At 42.7% G+C, this 17,645-nt stretch overlaps 2 protein-coding genes across 8 annotated transcripts in view; one reads left to right on the plus strand and one right to left on the minus strand.

Moving 5' to 3' along the window:
* KIAA1328 (KIAA1328 ortholog) overlaps window positions 1-203 on the minus strand; it is a 173,373-nt gene extending 173,170 nt beyond the window's left edge. The window contains exon 1 of the mRNA XM_033086007.1: window positions 119-203. Within this exon, the coding sequence (XP_032941898.1) occupies window positions 119-170 (52 nt within the window). The 5' untranslated portion in view covers window positions 171-203. The remainder of the gene's footprint in view (window positions 1-118) is intronic.
* A 151-nt stretch (window positions 204-354) lies between these two features.
* Window positions 355-17,645, plus strand: part of TPGS2 (tubulin polyglutamylase complex subunit 2) — a 34,513-nt gene continuing 17,222 nt past the window's right edge. For 6 of the 7 annotated variants that reach the window (XR_004420755.1, XR_004420756.1, XM_033085703.1 and 3 more), the window contains exons 1-5: window positions 355-510; window positions 4,985-5,064; window positions 12,912-12,999; window positions 14,342-14,473; window positions 16,585-16,698. Coding sequence is in view for 5 of the 7 variants with exons in the window: in XM_033085703.1 (XP_032941594.1) it covers window positions 438-510; window positions 4,985-5,064; window positions 12,912-12,999; window positions 14,342-14,473; window positions 16,585-16,698 (487 nt within the window). In the remaining 2 variants the exon portion in view is untranslated. Of the gene's footprint in view, window positions 511-4,984; window positions 5,065-6,091; window positions 6,191-12,911; window positions 13,000-14,341; window positions 14,474-16,584; window positions 16,699-17,645 lie in introns of those variants that run through there. The other variant, XM_033085706.2, reaches the window with a different exon arrangement.

Genomic DNA, 17,645 nt, shown 5'->3' on the forward strand with positions numbered 1-17,645 from the left:
CCACCCAACCCACAGCGCCGCATCGGTTCCAGGCCAAAGCCCCCGACAGACCATCCCGCACGCCCCTAGCGGCCCCTCCCGCCGCTGTCTCTTCACACCGAGTCCCAGGCAAGGATACAGCCCCGGCTCCAGCGAGCACCTCCACCCACACCGGCGGCCGCCGCCGCCATCTTGAAACAGGCGCCACTCCCCGCATACCCCCACCGCCCCCCCGGCTCTCGCCTCCCATTGGCTGTTTGCGCCAAAGGCACGCGGAGGATTACGGGGCATGCCGGGAATCGTAGTCCTCTGAGCGCCGGCTGCCGCCATGGGCCGACTGGGGCACCGCCCGGAAGAACTATTATTCCCAGCGTGCCCTGCGGCTACGGGGCAGTAGGGAGGACAGAAAGGCATTGTTCTCTGTCGGGCTGGGCAGAGACAGGACGGTCCCGTGAAGGATGGAGGAGAAACTCCCCACCGGTATCAAGCCCTACCTGGACAAGCTCACCCTGGGCGTCACAAGGATACTGGGTGAGTGGCCTTGAGCTACAGCCCCACGGGGCGGGGGCAGGCCGGGGGCGGGGGGAGCCACCCGGTTGTCACGGCCCCTCCTGTGAATCGCGCAGCTGAACAGCCCGTGCACGCACACAGACTCATACTTGTTTCTGGAAGCAGTGGCAGGAATCCCTAATCTCTTGACTTTACGAGTTTCATAAACATCAGAGAACGAGAAGATGGTGTTTTATGAAAAACCATGGAATCATTCAATGTTAAAGGGTGGGAAGGGACCGCAAAGGTCCTCCCGTCCCAGCCCTGATGCCATGGGCAGGAACTGCTTCCACTATCCCAGGTCGCTCACGGCCTTGAACGCTGCCAGGGATGGACATCTCCAGCTTCTCTGGGCAAACCTGACAGTGGCTTACCACCCTCAAAGTAAAGATTTTCTTCCCAATACCCAACCCAAATTTTCCCTTTTTCATTTTGTATCCATTACTCTTTGTCCTGTCACTACAGTTCATAACAAAGAGTCCCTGTCCAGCTTCCCTGTAGGCCCACTCCAGACATTGCAATGTTCCTACTGGGTCTCCACACTACCTTCCTGGGTAAATAGTGCCTAAATTTGATCATCTGTGGCGGAGTGGGGTCAGCAGGGAGTGTGCCCCATGAAGGGGAGTTCAGCATGGTGCAGTGTTCTGGTACAAGGCTGATTCGTGAATTTGCTCAGGATCAGATCCCCATAAATAGTTGCCCTGCAGCTTATTCCCACATTGTGAGACTTGTTCCACAAAATGCTTGCCATTTCCAGGTTTTGCTCAGATCTAGAGCCTTCTTGCATCTTCTCCGCTCCCTTTGAAGTTCAGCAGGACTGCACGGCATCAAAGAAGGATTCTCAGACAAAACTTTACTCATATCAGCAGAATCACAAGGATTTGTGCAAGTATTTGTGTGTGCAAAGGATTTCAGTGTTAGACCTTTCATACCTCAGCAGCACAGAGCACAGGACTGTCTTATGTGTAAGGCTAGAAATCTAAACATCTATCCCAAACCATGTGTACAACACAATTACAAGTTGCAGTCTTGGAATTTCTTCCTGGGAATTTTAGATCCAAAAGTGAACTCTAATTATCTCACCCCAGCACTGCGTTGCAGGACAGTGAGTTTCACCTAGTAACCTCAGTGTATCTATAGTTGCATATGGGTTTGGATAGCTGCTCAGACAGATGAGATTAAAAGATCAGGGTTAAATTCTTTCTTTGAGCTTCAGTGAGGACAGGATTTCACCCTCAATCTCTGGTTAGTGTTGTCATACTGACTTATTATTGGACTACTTGAGAGGGGGGTGGGTGGATTTATTTGGTTGTTTGTTTTGTTTGTTGTGAGGTCAGGATTATCTCTACTCTGTGAGTGAAACTGATGATCATCATCATAGCAAAGGCTTCTTTGAAGTTGCTCTTTTTAAAAAATTACTAGCTCTGCCCACATTTTCACCAGCCTCAGTTGTATGAGAGCTGTGAGATGTGAACTGTGTCCAAATGTCATGTTGCCATATAAACTGTTTTGGGTCAGTGTGTTGTCTACACCAGGATGACATGGCAATGCAGGTATGGCTCTGAAAGTCCTGTAACATCCCTTTCACATGGAAGGTGTTTCCTGGTTTGTATTTTCATGTTTTTCTCTCTATGTCACTGGCAATTTGTATTGTGTCACGCAGCAATGTCCATCACACTGATGTTTTTTTCTCCACTTCTTTTCTCTGTCCCACACCTTCTGGGAATTTGGCACATTTTTTCCAGTGAAGTAGTCCAATGCATTTCCACTGTGCCACCAAATTAATTAGAATTGCTCACCTAATTGGGAAACATTACCAGTCTGCTCAGTGCTTGTTTCTTTCAAATAACAAAAGGCATCTAATTTAGAACACCTTGCTCAGTATTTAGTTCTACTAGAACCTGTCTTACTTCAAATCTTTTAGAAAGTCTCAGGAAGTCACATGATATTTTCTGCCAAATGTAAAGTACAATCAGGCATTGTTGTGTTGGTTTGGGTTTTGGGGTTTTTTTTAACTTTAATCTCTGTGGAAGTCCCTACAAGAACGGATATTTCTCACAAGCATTGTGGATGCTATCCCTTGAGGGAAAAATAGGAGAGATCTTTCCCATTACCAGTATGATTCATTTTGCTGAAGTTCTGTGAGTAGTAGAAAATTCCAGAAAGATATATTATTCATAATTAAGTCAGAATGGAAGGTGTTAGCTCTTCTGGACTGCCCAGGACAGAACCATACTTCACTGCTAGCACTCTCTATTAGGTAAGAATGTAACTATTCAAACATTTTTAAATTATGCTGAGAGTTTAGCCAATTTACAGGCAGTATTAGCAGTACTGTAAAGACTGAAAATCTTGTAATTTCCTACTTCAGCTTTGTGTCACACCATTACATTGACTATTTCTAATTAATACTGGCAATTGTTTTTGGAAGCTTCCAGATGAAATGTCCTAAGAAAAGGGCAGAGTTTACTATGATCTTGATTCATACTAATTTATAGGGTGGAGTCTGAAGAAGTTAGGCTTCATCATGTATCTAGGTGCCATTAAAGTGGCTTCTTCATTTCTTCCATCTGGAAGGAAAAGCAGCTCCTGGCAAAGTTAACCCTTAATGTTCAATGGAGCTCCTATCCAATGTTCAGTGTCCATACCTGTCCGTACAGACATCTGTTAAACAAGGTCTTCAGTTTACCCACAGTACATTTTTAATGTAATATTTGGGCTCTTAAAATGGGATTTCTCTTTCTTTTGATCTTGGATTTGGTTCAGACCTCTTTAGAAGTTGCATTCTCTCATTCCTAAACATCTTCTTTGACTCATACGATATTTAATCTTCTGCCATCCCAGCCAAGATGTTGTGCATGATGAATTAAACATCCCTGCTGTTTTCTTTGATCACAGAAATAACAATTATTCTTTTATTATAATCCCCTCAACTTGTCATAAGGTTTGCATATAGCTTAGATGGAAAAGACCAGTCAGGTAACTGGTTCCACTTTCTTGTTCAGACGGCTTATATTTGAGCAAGAAACAGATCACCCTGCCTTGGACCCACCTACCAGAAGTGAAATTTGGTGAAATATCAGAGTCTTCTGTATGTTGAGGGTCTCCCTTGGCCAGACAAATTTACCTATGTGACCAACTATGATTTTTCTTCTATGTCTTTAACTTGGAGTTTATTTTTCTGATGTCATGTTTTATCTTTCCAATTATCTAACAAAGTACCAATTAATATTTCCAACTGAAGTGAAGTTTACGCTTCCTGAAGCTGAGAGCCACTCCTCCACCAACAAAACAGACAAGGACAATGCTACTGATAGAATTAGAAGTCTGGCATTGAAGATTAAAAACAAACCAAAGCTCTCTAGTGCCTGCTTTTCCTGTCTGGTGCACTGTGTATGTTTTACCAAAAAGCAATTGTAATGTGTGTGATTGCTTTAGGGGCCAATACTTTCACAGCAGAGCCAGTCTTGAAAGCCCTGCATAGTTATCACTTCTATTCCATGGCCCTGTCTGCTGGGCTTGCAGTTCCCACAAAAAGTTAGTAGACTTTCTGGACTTGATCCAAGAGAATTATCTCAGTGGGAATTATTTCAGTTGGCTGTGGATGGAGTAAAACATTATAAAATAATAAGTGTAAGGGAGTCTGTTCTGCCATCACACACCTGAAAGCACCATGTGGATTAGCATCTTACATTTATATAGCATTCATTCCCATAAAATATTCAAAATATTTTTAGAGATTCATATAAGTTCAGGGCTCGTTACAAATTTTGATGTGTCCAGCTGAGGTTCCAGACAACTGGTGTTTGTTCATGCAGATCCCTTCAGCAGGATCAGGTTCTGTTCAAATCCACTGAATCCAGAGCTGAAGTGTGCCTATCCTTGTGGAATAGGGTTGTTAGCAGTTCACAGCAGCACTACACTACGTCTTGTCCCCAGCCGAGGATATCCTACCCAATAGAAACCACAGGGAATGCTTACAAATAAAGATTTTTGAAGAGTTTGCCTAAAACCACCACTGATTTTTTTTTCATTTTTCCATGAAACCTCTGCAAAAGATCACACCTTGAAGACAAATGGTGTGTGTTTGTATCATAAGATGATAGAATAGTTTGACTTGGAAGGGACCTTAAAGATTATCTTGTTCCAACCCCTTCCACCCTCGCCAGGAATGCCACCCACTAAATCAGTGTATGTGTAGATATATCCTGATATGTGTATATATATGTACCAAAAAATCAAAGTATAACATGTTGTGCACCAGTAGACATCCTCATGCCAAGACATGCAGAGTACAGTTACAGACAAAAGAAAGTGGCTGCTCAGTCACCAGCACAATGCTTGCAATCATTAATGCCTTTTCCCTGGCTGTCACTCAAATTAATTTGCAAAATTGTCTCTCACAGTGTTGGCTTCACCCATGCCAGCTGCAAACATGCTCCTCTTTTCCTTTCAGAGACTTCCCCAGGAGTTGCTGAAGTGACTTTTGTGGAAAAGGAGCCAGCTGAACGCCACACAATCGTCTCTTGGGAGCAAGTGAGTGTTTTCCTGATAAAACTGCCGTTAGGTCAGTTTGAATGTGCAGCAGCCCATGGAGCATGTCAAATGCAATGGCAACCTTGTGTTTATGAGACAGCTTGTTACCAAGTTTGATGTACAGTGCAGCCTAAACAGGTGGTGTTGGGTTTTTTCAGGTATCACTCTTCTAGGCTGTCACATGCACCTGATCTGTTAGAGAATCATCATCAATGTAGGTACATTCAGCATGACAGCTCTAAAAAGAAACCACATAACTGTAGTAGGCAGCTACAGTGGTGACTCAGTGTGGAGCAAACATTTTTGTGACTCAGGTCTGAAAACATTTTCCAACTCCCTTTCAAACAGAATGAAGCAGTGCTTTGTTACCCATGGCCATTAAAGGTAAAGATCTCAAACTGGCAAATAACACTGAACTACCCAGTTTGTTCTAGTTACCTGTTTCTCTTTTTAGTCTCAGCCATTCACTTCAATTTCTCATATCCCTTTTTTCACCTCTTCTTCGGCTGCCCAGCCCAATCTTTTGGCCAGGGCATGTCCCATTGCCTGTTTTAGAAGTATATGAAGGACATGTGCTGCATTATCTGACCTTAGTGCATCAGTCTGTGTGATCAGAAGGTTCCTGAAAACTGTTGTGTGATTCATGGGCAGAGATGGCATTTTCATTCCCCTTTTGGAATATACATATCTACATTAATCCCATAGCCACGGTGGGATAACTGCTTGGTAGGTATTGCTTGTGTAGGGATGGAGCAGTAGAAACTCTCTGGCCTTTGGAAAGGGACATGACAGAGGTTGGAGTTAAGTGAATCATCCTCCCTCTGCTCTAACCCTGGCTATGGCCTCAAGCTACTGCTCCCAGAGACTGCTCTAGTTACCACTGCATAAAATACTGTCCCCTTTGATACCTTGCCATTTACTGTTTTTTCTAAACAGTGAGGAAAAGTCTTGCGCTAGTTTTGGTAATGCCCTATTCCAATCAGTGACATTTACCAAGAATATATATAATATATATTTTTATATATATTCCAGGTCGAAATGTATGTGGTGTAAGCCTGTGTGTTACTTACTGAAACTTGTCCAGAAGTCAGCAATTGTGGTCAGGGAGAAATGTCCTGTTTTTCAGGTTTGTGTAAACTGATTCCTGTTTTCCTGTAGCTGTTGTTCAGTGTTGGGTTAACTGAGCTGGAAAGTTTGAGGCACCATGACTGTAAGCCAGCTCAGGTCTAGGAACACAGAGTAATATTTGCTCATTCTTCTGTTGAATGGAGAGAACTCCTTCTCCTGGACACGGTGCTCATTCCTCTCATTTTCAGGCGCTGCTTCTGCTCTAAATTAGAATGGGTTTATTTCAAAACTGAACTATTCTTGTGAAGCCAAACAAATGCTGTAGCTGAAGCACTTCTTTCAAGAGAAGCCTAAACAAAATTTCAGTTCCCACCCTCTACAACCAGCAATGGACTAAGTCAATTGTGGAAGTAAATATTGACAATTAAATGAGTGCAGTTGAATTGTACTTCTAATAGTGAAGGACATGGTCGTCTATTTCTTTGCTTTTGGTTCCAGTTGCATTAAAAATTAAAGCTCCCTTCTCAAATTGAAAGGTAACTGGATTTTTTTCCTTTTTTCCCCTTGCACTCTGGGGATGAAGTGTAAATTTCACCCAGTCTACAGAGTTACAGGACAAAATGCACAATGCACTCAACAATTTACAAAGCCATTCCAGGATTAACTTGTACCTCATTTTTCCTGAAACTTACCTTTCTTGAATTTGGATGCGTTTGTTTTTTTGTCGGATTTTTGGCCACTAGGTGGCAATACTTCTGCACGTGATCATTTCTCCATGGCTGAGATTTCTAACAAGATTTTGTCAGAGTATATTTTTAACTTCCCTCCACACCTTTGGTTATGAAACTATTTGCAGGACTTTTTCTTTGCTGTAGGAAAAACTGGTGAAACTTTTCCCAAATTTGTACATTATACTTTCCCCAACAACTTATTTCACTCTTGAAACTCACCAAATAAAAGCTTTATTGTTTATTGTTTAATGGAATCAGTTTTTCCAGTCCTGTTTCAGTTTTGCAAGGAAAGATTTTTTGTACTGAGGAAAAACATCTAAGTGTTCAGAAGCTCTTAAAGGAAAATCAGCCTTTTAAAATCATTAATTAATATATTATTTTATTTGTGCTGGGTATATGCTTTTTTTATGCATCAACCATGTTTTCTAAATTGTGCTGTGTCGTGTTTGAGCTACGATGTAACTGGATACTGTGGTGCTTTAAATTCTTAACTTGTTGAGATTTAAAAAGTCTTTAAAATCTTAAAATCCTGTTGAATGTCCCTTTGCTGCCATGAAGCTTTGCAGGGGAAGCGGAGCTTCGTAACAGGAGTTAGTGCAGTAACTAAGTAAGAGAGCAGAAGAGATTTTTCCCAAGGCAGAAAGAGCTGCTAAGTGTGACAGTTCAGGAAATCAAGCTTGAAATCACTCCTTAAGATTTTATTGTAAATAGGCACAATCACAAAAATATTTAAGGTGTATGATTCGAAGTGTATTTACATGGGTAAAGCATCGCTTCCCCAAAAATTGTAAGCAGTTCAATATATTTTAATAAAACCAGATAATTTTTCAGTGTTCCCTCATATTTAAACCTACTAAGATGCTACCTTTTCTCCAAGCAAGAGAGACAAGCAGTAGAAGAAGGAGTAGAAACAGAGTTACCTGTTCACCAGAAAACCAGTGCTAATAATTGTGTATCATTCTATGAACCCTTTCCCACTCCTAAAATTAGGCTGGCAGTGGTCCTATTCCCCTCCACATGCAGTTTTTAGAAACAGATGTTACACTAAAATACTGCTAGGAGGCACTCTGGTGCAATGTCTGAATCACATTTTCTTTTTGCTTCAACTAGAAGAAAAATGAGTGACATATTTGTGTTGGTTTTCAAAAAAATAGAAAATTGCATTTTGTTGGAGGGACACAAAGGTTTCTGAGACCATTTTCTCTTGTCCTTCTCACTTGTTACTTGAAAGAAAAGCCTGAGCCTGGCTTTCAGGGACTTTCAGTACCTTTCAGGTGGTAGAGAGTGAGAAGGTCTGCCTTAACCTCTTCTTCTCCAGTCTGAACACCTCCAGCTGCCTCAGTCACTCCTGCCAGACTTGTGCTCCAGACCCCTCCCCACCTCTATTTCTTTCCCTGGACATGCTCCAGCACCTCAGTGCCCTTCTTGCTCTGAGGAAACAAAGCTGAACGCACATTCCAGGTGTGGCCTCACCAGTGCCCCCAGCACAGGGGGATGGGCACTGCCCTGCTCCTGCTGGCCACACTATTGCTGACACAAGCCTGGTGCCATTGGCCTTCCTGGCCACCTGGGCACACTCCAGCTCATGTCCAGCCACTGAAAACCAGCACCTCCAGGTCCTTTCCCTCTCAGCAGCTTTCCAGCCTCTCTGTCCCAGCCTGGAGCTGCAGGGGGCTGTTGTGACTCAAGGGCAGGACCCAGCACTTGGCCTTGTTGAACCTCACACAAGTGGCCTCAGCCCATGGATCCAGCCTGTGCAGAGCCCTCTGCAGAGCCTTCCTGCCCTCCAGCAGATCTACACTCCCACCCAACTCAGTGTTGTACTCAAACTGACTAAAGGAGCTCTTGATTCCCTCATTCAGATCATCAGTACAAATAACAGGGCTGGCCCCAGTACAGAGCCCTGGGGAACACCACTGGTGACCAGCTGCCTGCTGCAACTAATTCCATTCACCAGCATTCTCTGGGTCAGGCATCAGGCAGTTTTTAATTCAGAGAACAGAGTGTCCAAGCCACAAGCAGCTGAAGTCCCCAAGAGAATTCTATGGGATACAGGGTCAAAGACTTTTCTAAAGTCCAGGAAGTCAACATCCCCAGACTTTCCCCCAACCACTAAAAGGATCACCGTGTTACAGAAGGAGATTGGGTTGGGCAGTTACGCCTGTCACAAACCCATGCTGGCAGAGCCTGAGCCCCTGGATCTCCTGTGCGTGCCATGTGATGTGCGCTCAAGAGGATCTCCATGAGCTTCCCCAGCACCAAGGTCAGGTTGACAGGCCTGTAGTTTCCTGGTTCCTCATTCAAACCCTTACATACAATCCAGGAACCTCCTGAGTTGTTCCCTCTCTACTGTGTAGTGTTTCCAGCACTCCTTGCTTCTACTGCATCCCTTTTTGACTCCAAATATGCATGCAGGGTCCGCATCTTCAGTGTTCCTTCCTGGCATCCTTCTTTTCCTCCCTTACCATTAGCCAAGCCTCCCATCCCTGTTCCCTGTGAGCACAGGATCTACCCACCTTGGGCTTGCCTTGTGGCTGTGACTGTGGGAGAGGTGGGGAAGTGGATCCAGTAGGGCCAGCACATGAGGAAAGCTGTTTTTCTTCAATATACATAATGGAGAGGAGGCTGGAGGACTTTTGGGAGATAGATGGTGTTTCTTGCACAGTGTTCCCCCTCTTGTTAAGCTTTATAACATATTGAAAATCTGGCTGCACAACAATATCCTCAAGAGAATTTTTTAATCCTGTTCTCTGCAGCAGGGGATCAAGTCTACTCCAGCCCCAGAAAATCCAGGCGATCTCCTGGGAGACCCCAGGTCGGATTTATTAAAGGTGTAACAAGAACATGTCAATATGTAACATAAATTAACATGAGCATTCACTGGCAGCTAGGACAAGCCAGCCATGAAACTGCAGGATATTAGGGAGAGTGAAAGGTGGTTGCTGGTGTGGTCTGATACTTGGAAGCCCTGAGAAGTGACATGAATGCCTCTTTCTCTCCCCAGAAGTTGGATAAAACTCATTGATGCTTTCAGAGAAGTCTCTCTAGAGCTATATGTTTTGATTGCTTTGTGTTTCTTTGGTATATTTGTTTGAGAGGCATTGTTTCAACAACGTTTCAAGGGAATTGCCTTATGTCAGGGTTCTTAGCTTTGGCTCCAGTTCTTATCAGGTCTTGGCAGCAGAAATCAGATTCTAGTATTTTTCTCTGTGCTCAATGGACTGTGCTTTCTTAAGAGACTATTTGGAGATATTACAGAGAACGAACAAAAAGAATAGAACCCACGCACCTTATTAAGCACTTGGGATATTTTGTTTTATGAGCTGATGAGTGTAACCAGATAACTGGAATGAAAACAGCTGCTTGCCAGGGCTGTGGTTAAGCCAATTCTGACATTATTTAGGAACAGTGTGTTTTATGGGGCTGGAGAACACAACCCTGAGAACTGCCAGTTGAGAAAGAGGAATACAGAGTTTGACAAGCCATTTTTAATATATAGTGGCTTGTTTCTATGGCTGCTGTCAGAAGATTACTGTTTGGATGTCATATGGTTATGTGACTAAGCACAATATGGCAGATCAATCAATCCTTTCCATCAGATGAGAGAAATGGGTGTTAATGAAGCTTTCTATTTACAGGCCTTTTCCTGTAGACCCCAGACCTGCTCTGGTCCTGCATTTTCTACCCATATATTTTGCACCATCATTTGGAAACTCATGCAGAAGGACATGGTTTAGAGAATCCTGAAATAAATTCAGAGAGCAACCATCTGGAGAAACATGCACATCTTGATCTTTTTCAGATGTGATTTTTCTCTGTGCCTGAGCTGTAACAAGATTTACCTGGATACTACAGTGGAAGTTTTTAAATCTTAGATTTTGTCATCCCAGTGGATCTGGTTCTCCTGCTCAGAGAAGAACACTCACTGAAACCAAGACACGCATTCACATATGTGTTTTTACTGCTGCAATGAATTAGTTCGAATTGGGGGATTTGAAATGTATGCGAAGTGTTACATAAACTTTTGCACTCTCCTGAGGCTTTGCAGCATACTTTCATACTTTCTTTCTTCATAGTTTTAGCCATAGTCACTGTGCTTACAGGTACAGCTTGAAACTGGAAGTGATGAAAGCACAGCATGAAATTATAAATATTTAGGACTGGGGAGAACCACAGAAGAAGGTGTGTTTGTTAAAGGCATTTGAAGAACTTCAGATATGTCCATGTGGTTTCTAATCACCCTAAACTTACCACCAGGTCCTCAGCCATGAGCAGACTCTTGTCGTAGGATGGTACATTCTTCTCAAAACAGCCTCTGCAGTGTCAGGTTATCTGCTTTAAGACCTGGGGACTCTGAAGATTTTCTCTATCTGGATTAGGAAAGCTCTGAGCTACTGTCCAGGCTGTTTGATGAGGCAAGTGATCTGCCCTATTGCAGGCTGCAAAGCTATAAATGTCTGGGTCTCATCAGTAGTAGTCAATCACCATTAATGGATGTGCTTTAAAAGTGAGTTAACAAGCACAAGGTTGTGGGTATATCAGGGGGTCCTACATAGTGTGTGCTCCCCAGTTTAGGGGACAAAAACTGTAACAACCCAAATAAAGTGTCTGTGAATAAGGCTTTAAAAGGCAGAAAGGCTGTTCTGGTCCTAGGGGAGGGAGGATGTGTCCACAGGATGAGACCAGCACCTTCCCTTGCTCAGCCAGCAGTTGATGACTAGAGGCAGAATTGCAGCTGGATGCACAGCTGGCAGGTTGCTCTTGCTGGATAGACACATTTCTCGTCTTTTGAGATGTTAAAAATTTATGCCCCAAGTGAAGCAGAGATACTTGAGCTGCACATGCATCTTCCTTTTCCTTAGCTACTGGTTACTAGAATATGCTGTCTTTATTTACTGAAACTTTTCCACAAGGAGAGTGGTGCAGCCCTTGAGCAAGTCAACATGAACAGATTGTGGAACCTCCATAATGGGACACTCTTCTAAGTTTTGAGGTGTGATTCTTTTGGAGTCCTGAGTGTGACTATTTTAAATTTGAAGTCACTGGAGTCAATCTGTTTTTTTCTCTAAAACAGTTACAAACAGACCAACAGGTAACTCCTTTAGTCATGCTTGTTGCTTGTGTTGTTAAAGTTGTCAGGGTGCCATCCTGTTTATGTACTTGACACTTCAGCAAGAACAGAGGATCACTGGTCTGCAGCCAGTCCTGTCCCCAGGAGCAGGGTCTACAAATGCCTGTAGCTCTTTGGGCTTCTTTTTGTTCTGAGGATTAAGCCTTTATCCTTCCTTCCTTGTATTTGCAGCTTAACTGAAGAGTCTTAAGTTAAGAAAGATTCCTTCCAGAACCAAGACAGGTATAGGAGAATTATTCTGGTTTCTAGAAACTCAAACTCACTGGGGTTGCTTCTTTCACTGGTGGCTCAGAAGGAAGCAGGCTTAGGAGCCACAATGCAATGAAGTTTGAAGGGATGAAGCTAAACCAGCAGGTTTGTGAGTCTGGGTTTGCATGTGTTTGCACACATACTTTTTGTTAAGTGAAACATCAAATCTACTTCGGTATGTGCAGCTTTTGAGTCTATGCTTCTTTCACCTACTTGGAGCTGAAATCCCTCAGAAGAGAGTCATTGTGCTAATATTGTACATGCTCTAGTGGAACAGGTAAGTTTAGTCTGATTTCACTTAAAGGAAAACCCTGCTCTTTTAAGCCATATGAAAAAGCTGATTGTTCTGATTTATGTGAGTTTGGAGTGGTTACTAATCTCAAAAGGTAATATGATGTCTCAGTTTGGGAACAATGCTGCAATAATTTTGTGATGACTAACTGCTCATTGTGAAATTTTCCCAAGCTACCTTTGTTAAGACTAGCAGAGTCCCAAGAAATATGCAGTTTTCTCTCAAGGCTTTAGAATGAGGTATTTTAACCTATTTGAGTCACCTTGGAGTTAAGCAAAAAACTTGGTGACAAATATTTTTGTACCAATTTTCAGTTGTTCTTAGGGTTTGAGGCATATTCTGCATTTTCCCATTACACTTCAATTGTAATCTGCAGAAAAACTCCTGTGTATTACCTGAGGACTTAAAGAACTTCTATCTGATGACCGATGGCTTCCAGATGACCTGGAGTGTGAAAACTGATGGTGAGTCCCTGTGTTCCCCTCCAATGACAAGCTCAATTCATTGCTTCCAGTCCTTCCTTTGCAGAACCTCTTTGATTTCACTTACTTTCTGCACAATCAATAGATATCTCTCAGGGCAAAATTTACTGCTTGCATGTTCTGGCCTCCCACAGAAGAGGTACGTACACTGAACACTGGCAAGAAACAAATTATTCTTGACATAAATACTGTTCTGTAATACACTGGCCATCTGTTGACATTCAGATTTAGGTGTGTCATTTAAACCTCATACCTAAACTCTCTCTGTGGTTCATGGAAAAACTAGCTGTAGCTCATGATCCCATCATAAATCAGTAGAAAGAGTCACCCTCTGATAATGCTCCTTTCTCATTAAAATGTGTAGGTACATGTTAGAGCCTGATCCTGCTTTCCACCAGTTAAAGTCCAAGCTTCATTTTCCATCCTTGTATGGCAAAAATCAGGTTAGCTCTGCAGCTGTTATCCTGGCTCTCATAGCCTTCAGGCTGTGGACACTGCTAACTTCTGGAGATGGGTGTGAAATGCATGGTCTTCCTCAGGAAGTGGAGTGACATTTCAGACACAGTTGAGATCAGTGCTGTAGCCCCTGCAGTGACTCCCATCATGTTTCAAGTGAGGCTTGCTGTGTTATGACTTCTGAGGAGTCTTGTTTTCTGGGCTCACAAGTGTACAGAGACCACAGCTGCTGGTACAACTGTCTTGTTTGAGCAAATATCCAGCGGTGCCTTCTGACACCCATCACACTGGCATGTGGCTGAACAGGGTGCTTCTGCCTTGATGTGTGATAACAGTCTGAGTCCTCAGAAACATGGACAAGTGACAAATCCTGTAGGATTCTTTCAGGAACACCCACATGTTGATGCACTGATAAAATTCTCTGTGGAAGTGGGAACCAAGAGGATGTACCCTGTACGGGTACATGGAGTGGAAGAGGACAAGCTGCCCAGTAAGCTGTGAGTGTGTGGAGTGGTTTCTGATAGGAACGGCAGCAGCAGGGTAAAGAACTTTGAGGAAGAGGCTGTTGCTGAAATCCTGTAGCCAAGATTTTTAATTTTTTGCTAACAACTGCAGCACAGTCCATGCCAACAGAGTAATTGTCATACCTTTACAGCTCTGAGAATGTGTTGCATCACATGTAAGTGGCAGTCTGTGTTTGAAAAAGCCTCATTTTTGCTCCTGTAGAGTCTTACTAAAGTTAAATGTCCAGGTCTGCTGGGTATAAACATACATATTTTCACCCCACAGAGGTTGATGTATGGAGGAGAATAAGCACCTCCCATTCTTTCCTGACACTGGATGTGATTAGTGCTTGGTGTTGTTGCAGATACCCCAATGCCCCTGGGCTCCATGGTGATTAACAGTGTCTCGAAGCTGTGTCGGCTTGGGGGTTCCTCTATGTACACTCTGCCTAGTGCTCCAACTCTTGCTGACCTGGAAGATGACACAGACGAGGAAGGTAAGGCACTGTTAACAGGCTAGAAAACCTGCTCTGTATCATCCCTTTTGTTCTGTTAGTGTTAGGATATAGCACAAGACATGTAGACCAAAACACTTTCCACGAGGCCAGGTTGCTCAGAGCTCCATTCAGCATAGGCTTGAACACTTCCATGGTTGGGGCATCCACAATATCGCCAGGCAGACTGTGCCAGTGCTTCATCACGCTCACAGTAAAGAATTTTTTCCTAATATCTGATGTAAATCTGCCTTCTGTCAGTATGAAGCCACTTCCCCATGTCCTGCCACTACATACCCTTGTAAAAGTCCCTCTCCATCTTTCTTGTAGGGTCCCTTCCAAGTACTGCAAGGCCACAATTAGGTCACCCTGAAGCCTTCTATTTTCCAGGCTGAACAAACTCAATTCTCTTAGCACCTCAGCTATCCCCCATGGCAGAGTAATTGGAACAAGATGATCTTTAATGTCCCTTCCATTGTACAATGCAGCAACAGAAAAGGTCACTCTATGTAGATGGAGATTACTTGATCTAGCAGCCTGGTCCAGAGAAGGGTGTCCCTGTCCATGTCAGGGCAGTTGGAACAAGATGATCTTCAAGGTCCATTTCCAACCCAAACCATTCTGTGATTCTGTGACTGTCTGTCTCCTGGGCTGGATCTATTATGTACCTTACTAGTTCCCTACAGCCTTGGCAGGTACATCTGTATGCTGTGAATGTTACAGAGATTAGTGTTATTTGCATCCTCTTTTAACAGCCTGTTCTGCCTTTTCTCTGTTTAAACTTTCACCTAAGCTTTGCTCCAGTGGTTCAGCTTCCAAAGCTTTTGTGTGTGTATGGTGTTACATGAACAAAAGAAAACAGGGTTTTTTTGGTAATGAAAAGACAGCTGGAAATGGAAAAGTAACTGGTATATACAGATAACTATAAGGTTACCCTGGAACACATGTTCCAAGATGCCTAAAAATGCTGAATGCTTCTATTTGGAGAGAATAAAAAAGTAAAAGAAAGCCCACTCCTTTTGTCAGAACTCTCACAGTCCAGCTGGAAAAATCAAGAGAGTGAGAATACAGCCAGGTGTCACACCAATTTCTTAAAAGAATGCTATTTGATTTCAGTCTTTTCTCTGCCTCTCTGAACTCTTCTAGCTTCTAAACATGGCTGAAAGTATATTTGGATATTCCAGTTTGGCTGCAGTCCTGATCTTCTAGCCATTGTAATCAAATGCATCAATTTCTGCTTCTATGTAGTGGCTTAAACCTTCATTGATGCATTTATAAGGTACACTGAGAAAAAATTACATCCCCACAGAAGCTGCCTTTCATGGAAAATTCTTCTGAAGAGTACAGGTTTTATGTCCCACTTCTTCCCCATCAGGTTTAGGTTTCAGAATTGCATTCTGCAGGAACTTGCAGTTACACAGTCCCAAAATCGTGTTGTAGAACTGCTCAGTGATAGTTGATGGTCACAAGTCGAATAGTCAGATCTGGTTGTTGAGAAGGATGATGATGTCTCACTGCAGTGTATGGAGAAATATATATCTCTGCAATTTCATTAAAGTGTTGTCCAAGAGAAAAATAATAAATTGTTCTCCCTGTCCTCCTTAGAAAAAAAATTAATCAAGACAAAAAAAAGGAATCATATATAAAATAAAAATAATGGGCTTCACTTGTAGCAGGGAAGATTCAGGATGCATGAGGAAAACTTCTAAGTGATAAATGATGGATTTGGGTTGAGTGCCTAGAGGCCGTGGCTTCTCTAACACTGGAGAATTTTAGGAAAAGATTAGACAAACCTCAGGAGTGACATCTGTAAACCTTGTCTTACTTAATGCCAGGGAGGAACTAGAAGAAGTCAACTCATCTATTCTCAGCCATCTGATTTTGAGTCTATGGTTTGTTTTCCTAACAGACATGAAAAAAAATTTTCACTTTTTTTTCCCTTAGTTTTATTTTAAACATAAGGGAACTTAATCATTTCCAAGAAGTATAAATGTAATAGTTTGATTCAGTTCTTTGTCACCTGATTCCTTAATGTATAAAACAGATTGACTCTTTGCAACTGAGTCACAGTCAGTTTCCAAACATATTCCATAAATGTTTTTCCTTGGTTTCAGGTAATGGAGACAAACCAGAGAAGCCACACTTTGATTCTCGTAGTCTTATCTTTGAATTAGACCCATGCAATGGGAATGGGAAAGTCTGTCTTGTTTATAAGCATGCTGAACCAGGTAAGACTGAAAAAAGAAAAGTTAGCTAACTCTTGTGGATTGTAGCTGGAGGCCACATGTGGAGAGTTATCTTGTATTTCTGATCTTCTTTGCAATTTGTAGGTGAAACTTTTACTGGGATGTCCTGTCTCCACTGAAGTCAGGAGCTAAAACTTAACTAGATCTAATTTTTCACTCCTATTAATGTTGGAATCTGAGTTACGATTTCTGCATGCATAGAAACAGGGAATTATTCACATGTGACCTACAGAAATTTGTGTTGAAATAATACAGAGCTTCACTAATACAATTACTTGCATGTCTTGGAACAAAGTCATTACATTTGATGAGAAAGGGTATAACTCTGCTTAGAAACAAAGTGTAGATGGTAAGAAAAGCTGAGACAGAATTAGGCTAGGTCTTCCACCTTGTGCATGGATGCTGAGTCTCGAGGTGCTAACTAGGCCAAAATGTGGCAGGAAGGGTTAATGGGAAAGTGAGAAATGGAAGCTGAGCTGCTTGTTCTGACAGACACAGAGATAACTGTTATCAGTGAGACAGCAGTGAAACACCCAAGGCACTTGTAAAATAGTTGTCGTCTGAGGCAGTGCACAGGTCACTAGATGTATGTGTGTTTACTGTGTATGGTTGTGCAATATACAGGTTCTTAAGAAAAATCTTGGTTTATTATCTTGTACCTTTCATCGGGTGGGACTACAGCTGCGTGGGAGAAAGTTCTTGTCCTCTTCCCTCCCAGTGTTAGTGATCTTAGCATAGGCAGTAGATAACCTGAGAAAGGGAAGGGAGCATTGTTTACAGGTGTCAATGTCAACGCAGAGGCAGCCTGTTCAAATGACAGTGTTCAGCATCTCAATCTCTCAAGCATATAACTTCTTTTTATGCTGCAAAGGATGTCACCATCAGAGAAATATTTGATCACTGTGAAAGGATTTTGCAAAATGTGTTTT

The sequence above is a fragment of the Catharus ustulatus genome, chromosome Z (genome assembly GCF_009819885.2).
Source record: "Catharus ustulatus isolate bCatUst1 chromosome Z, bCatUst1.pri.v2, whole genome shotgun sequence".
Taxonomy (NCBI): Eukaryota; Metazoa; Chordata; class Aves; order Passeriformes; family Turdidae; genus Catharus; species Catharus ustulatus.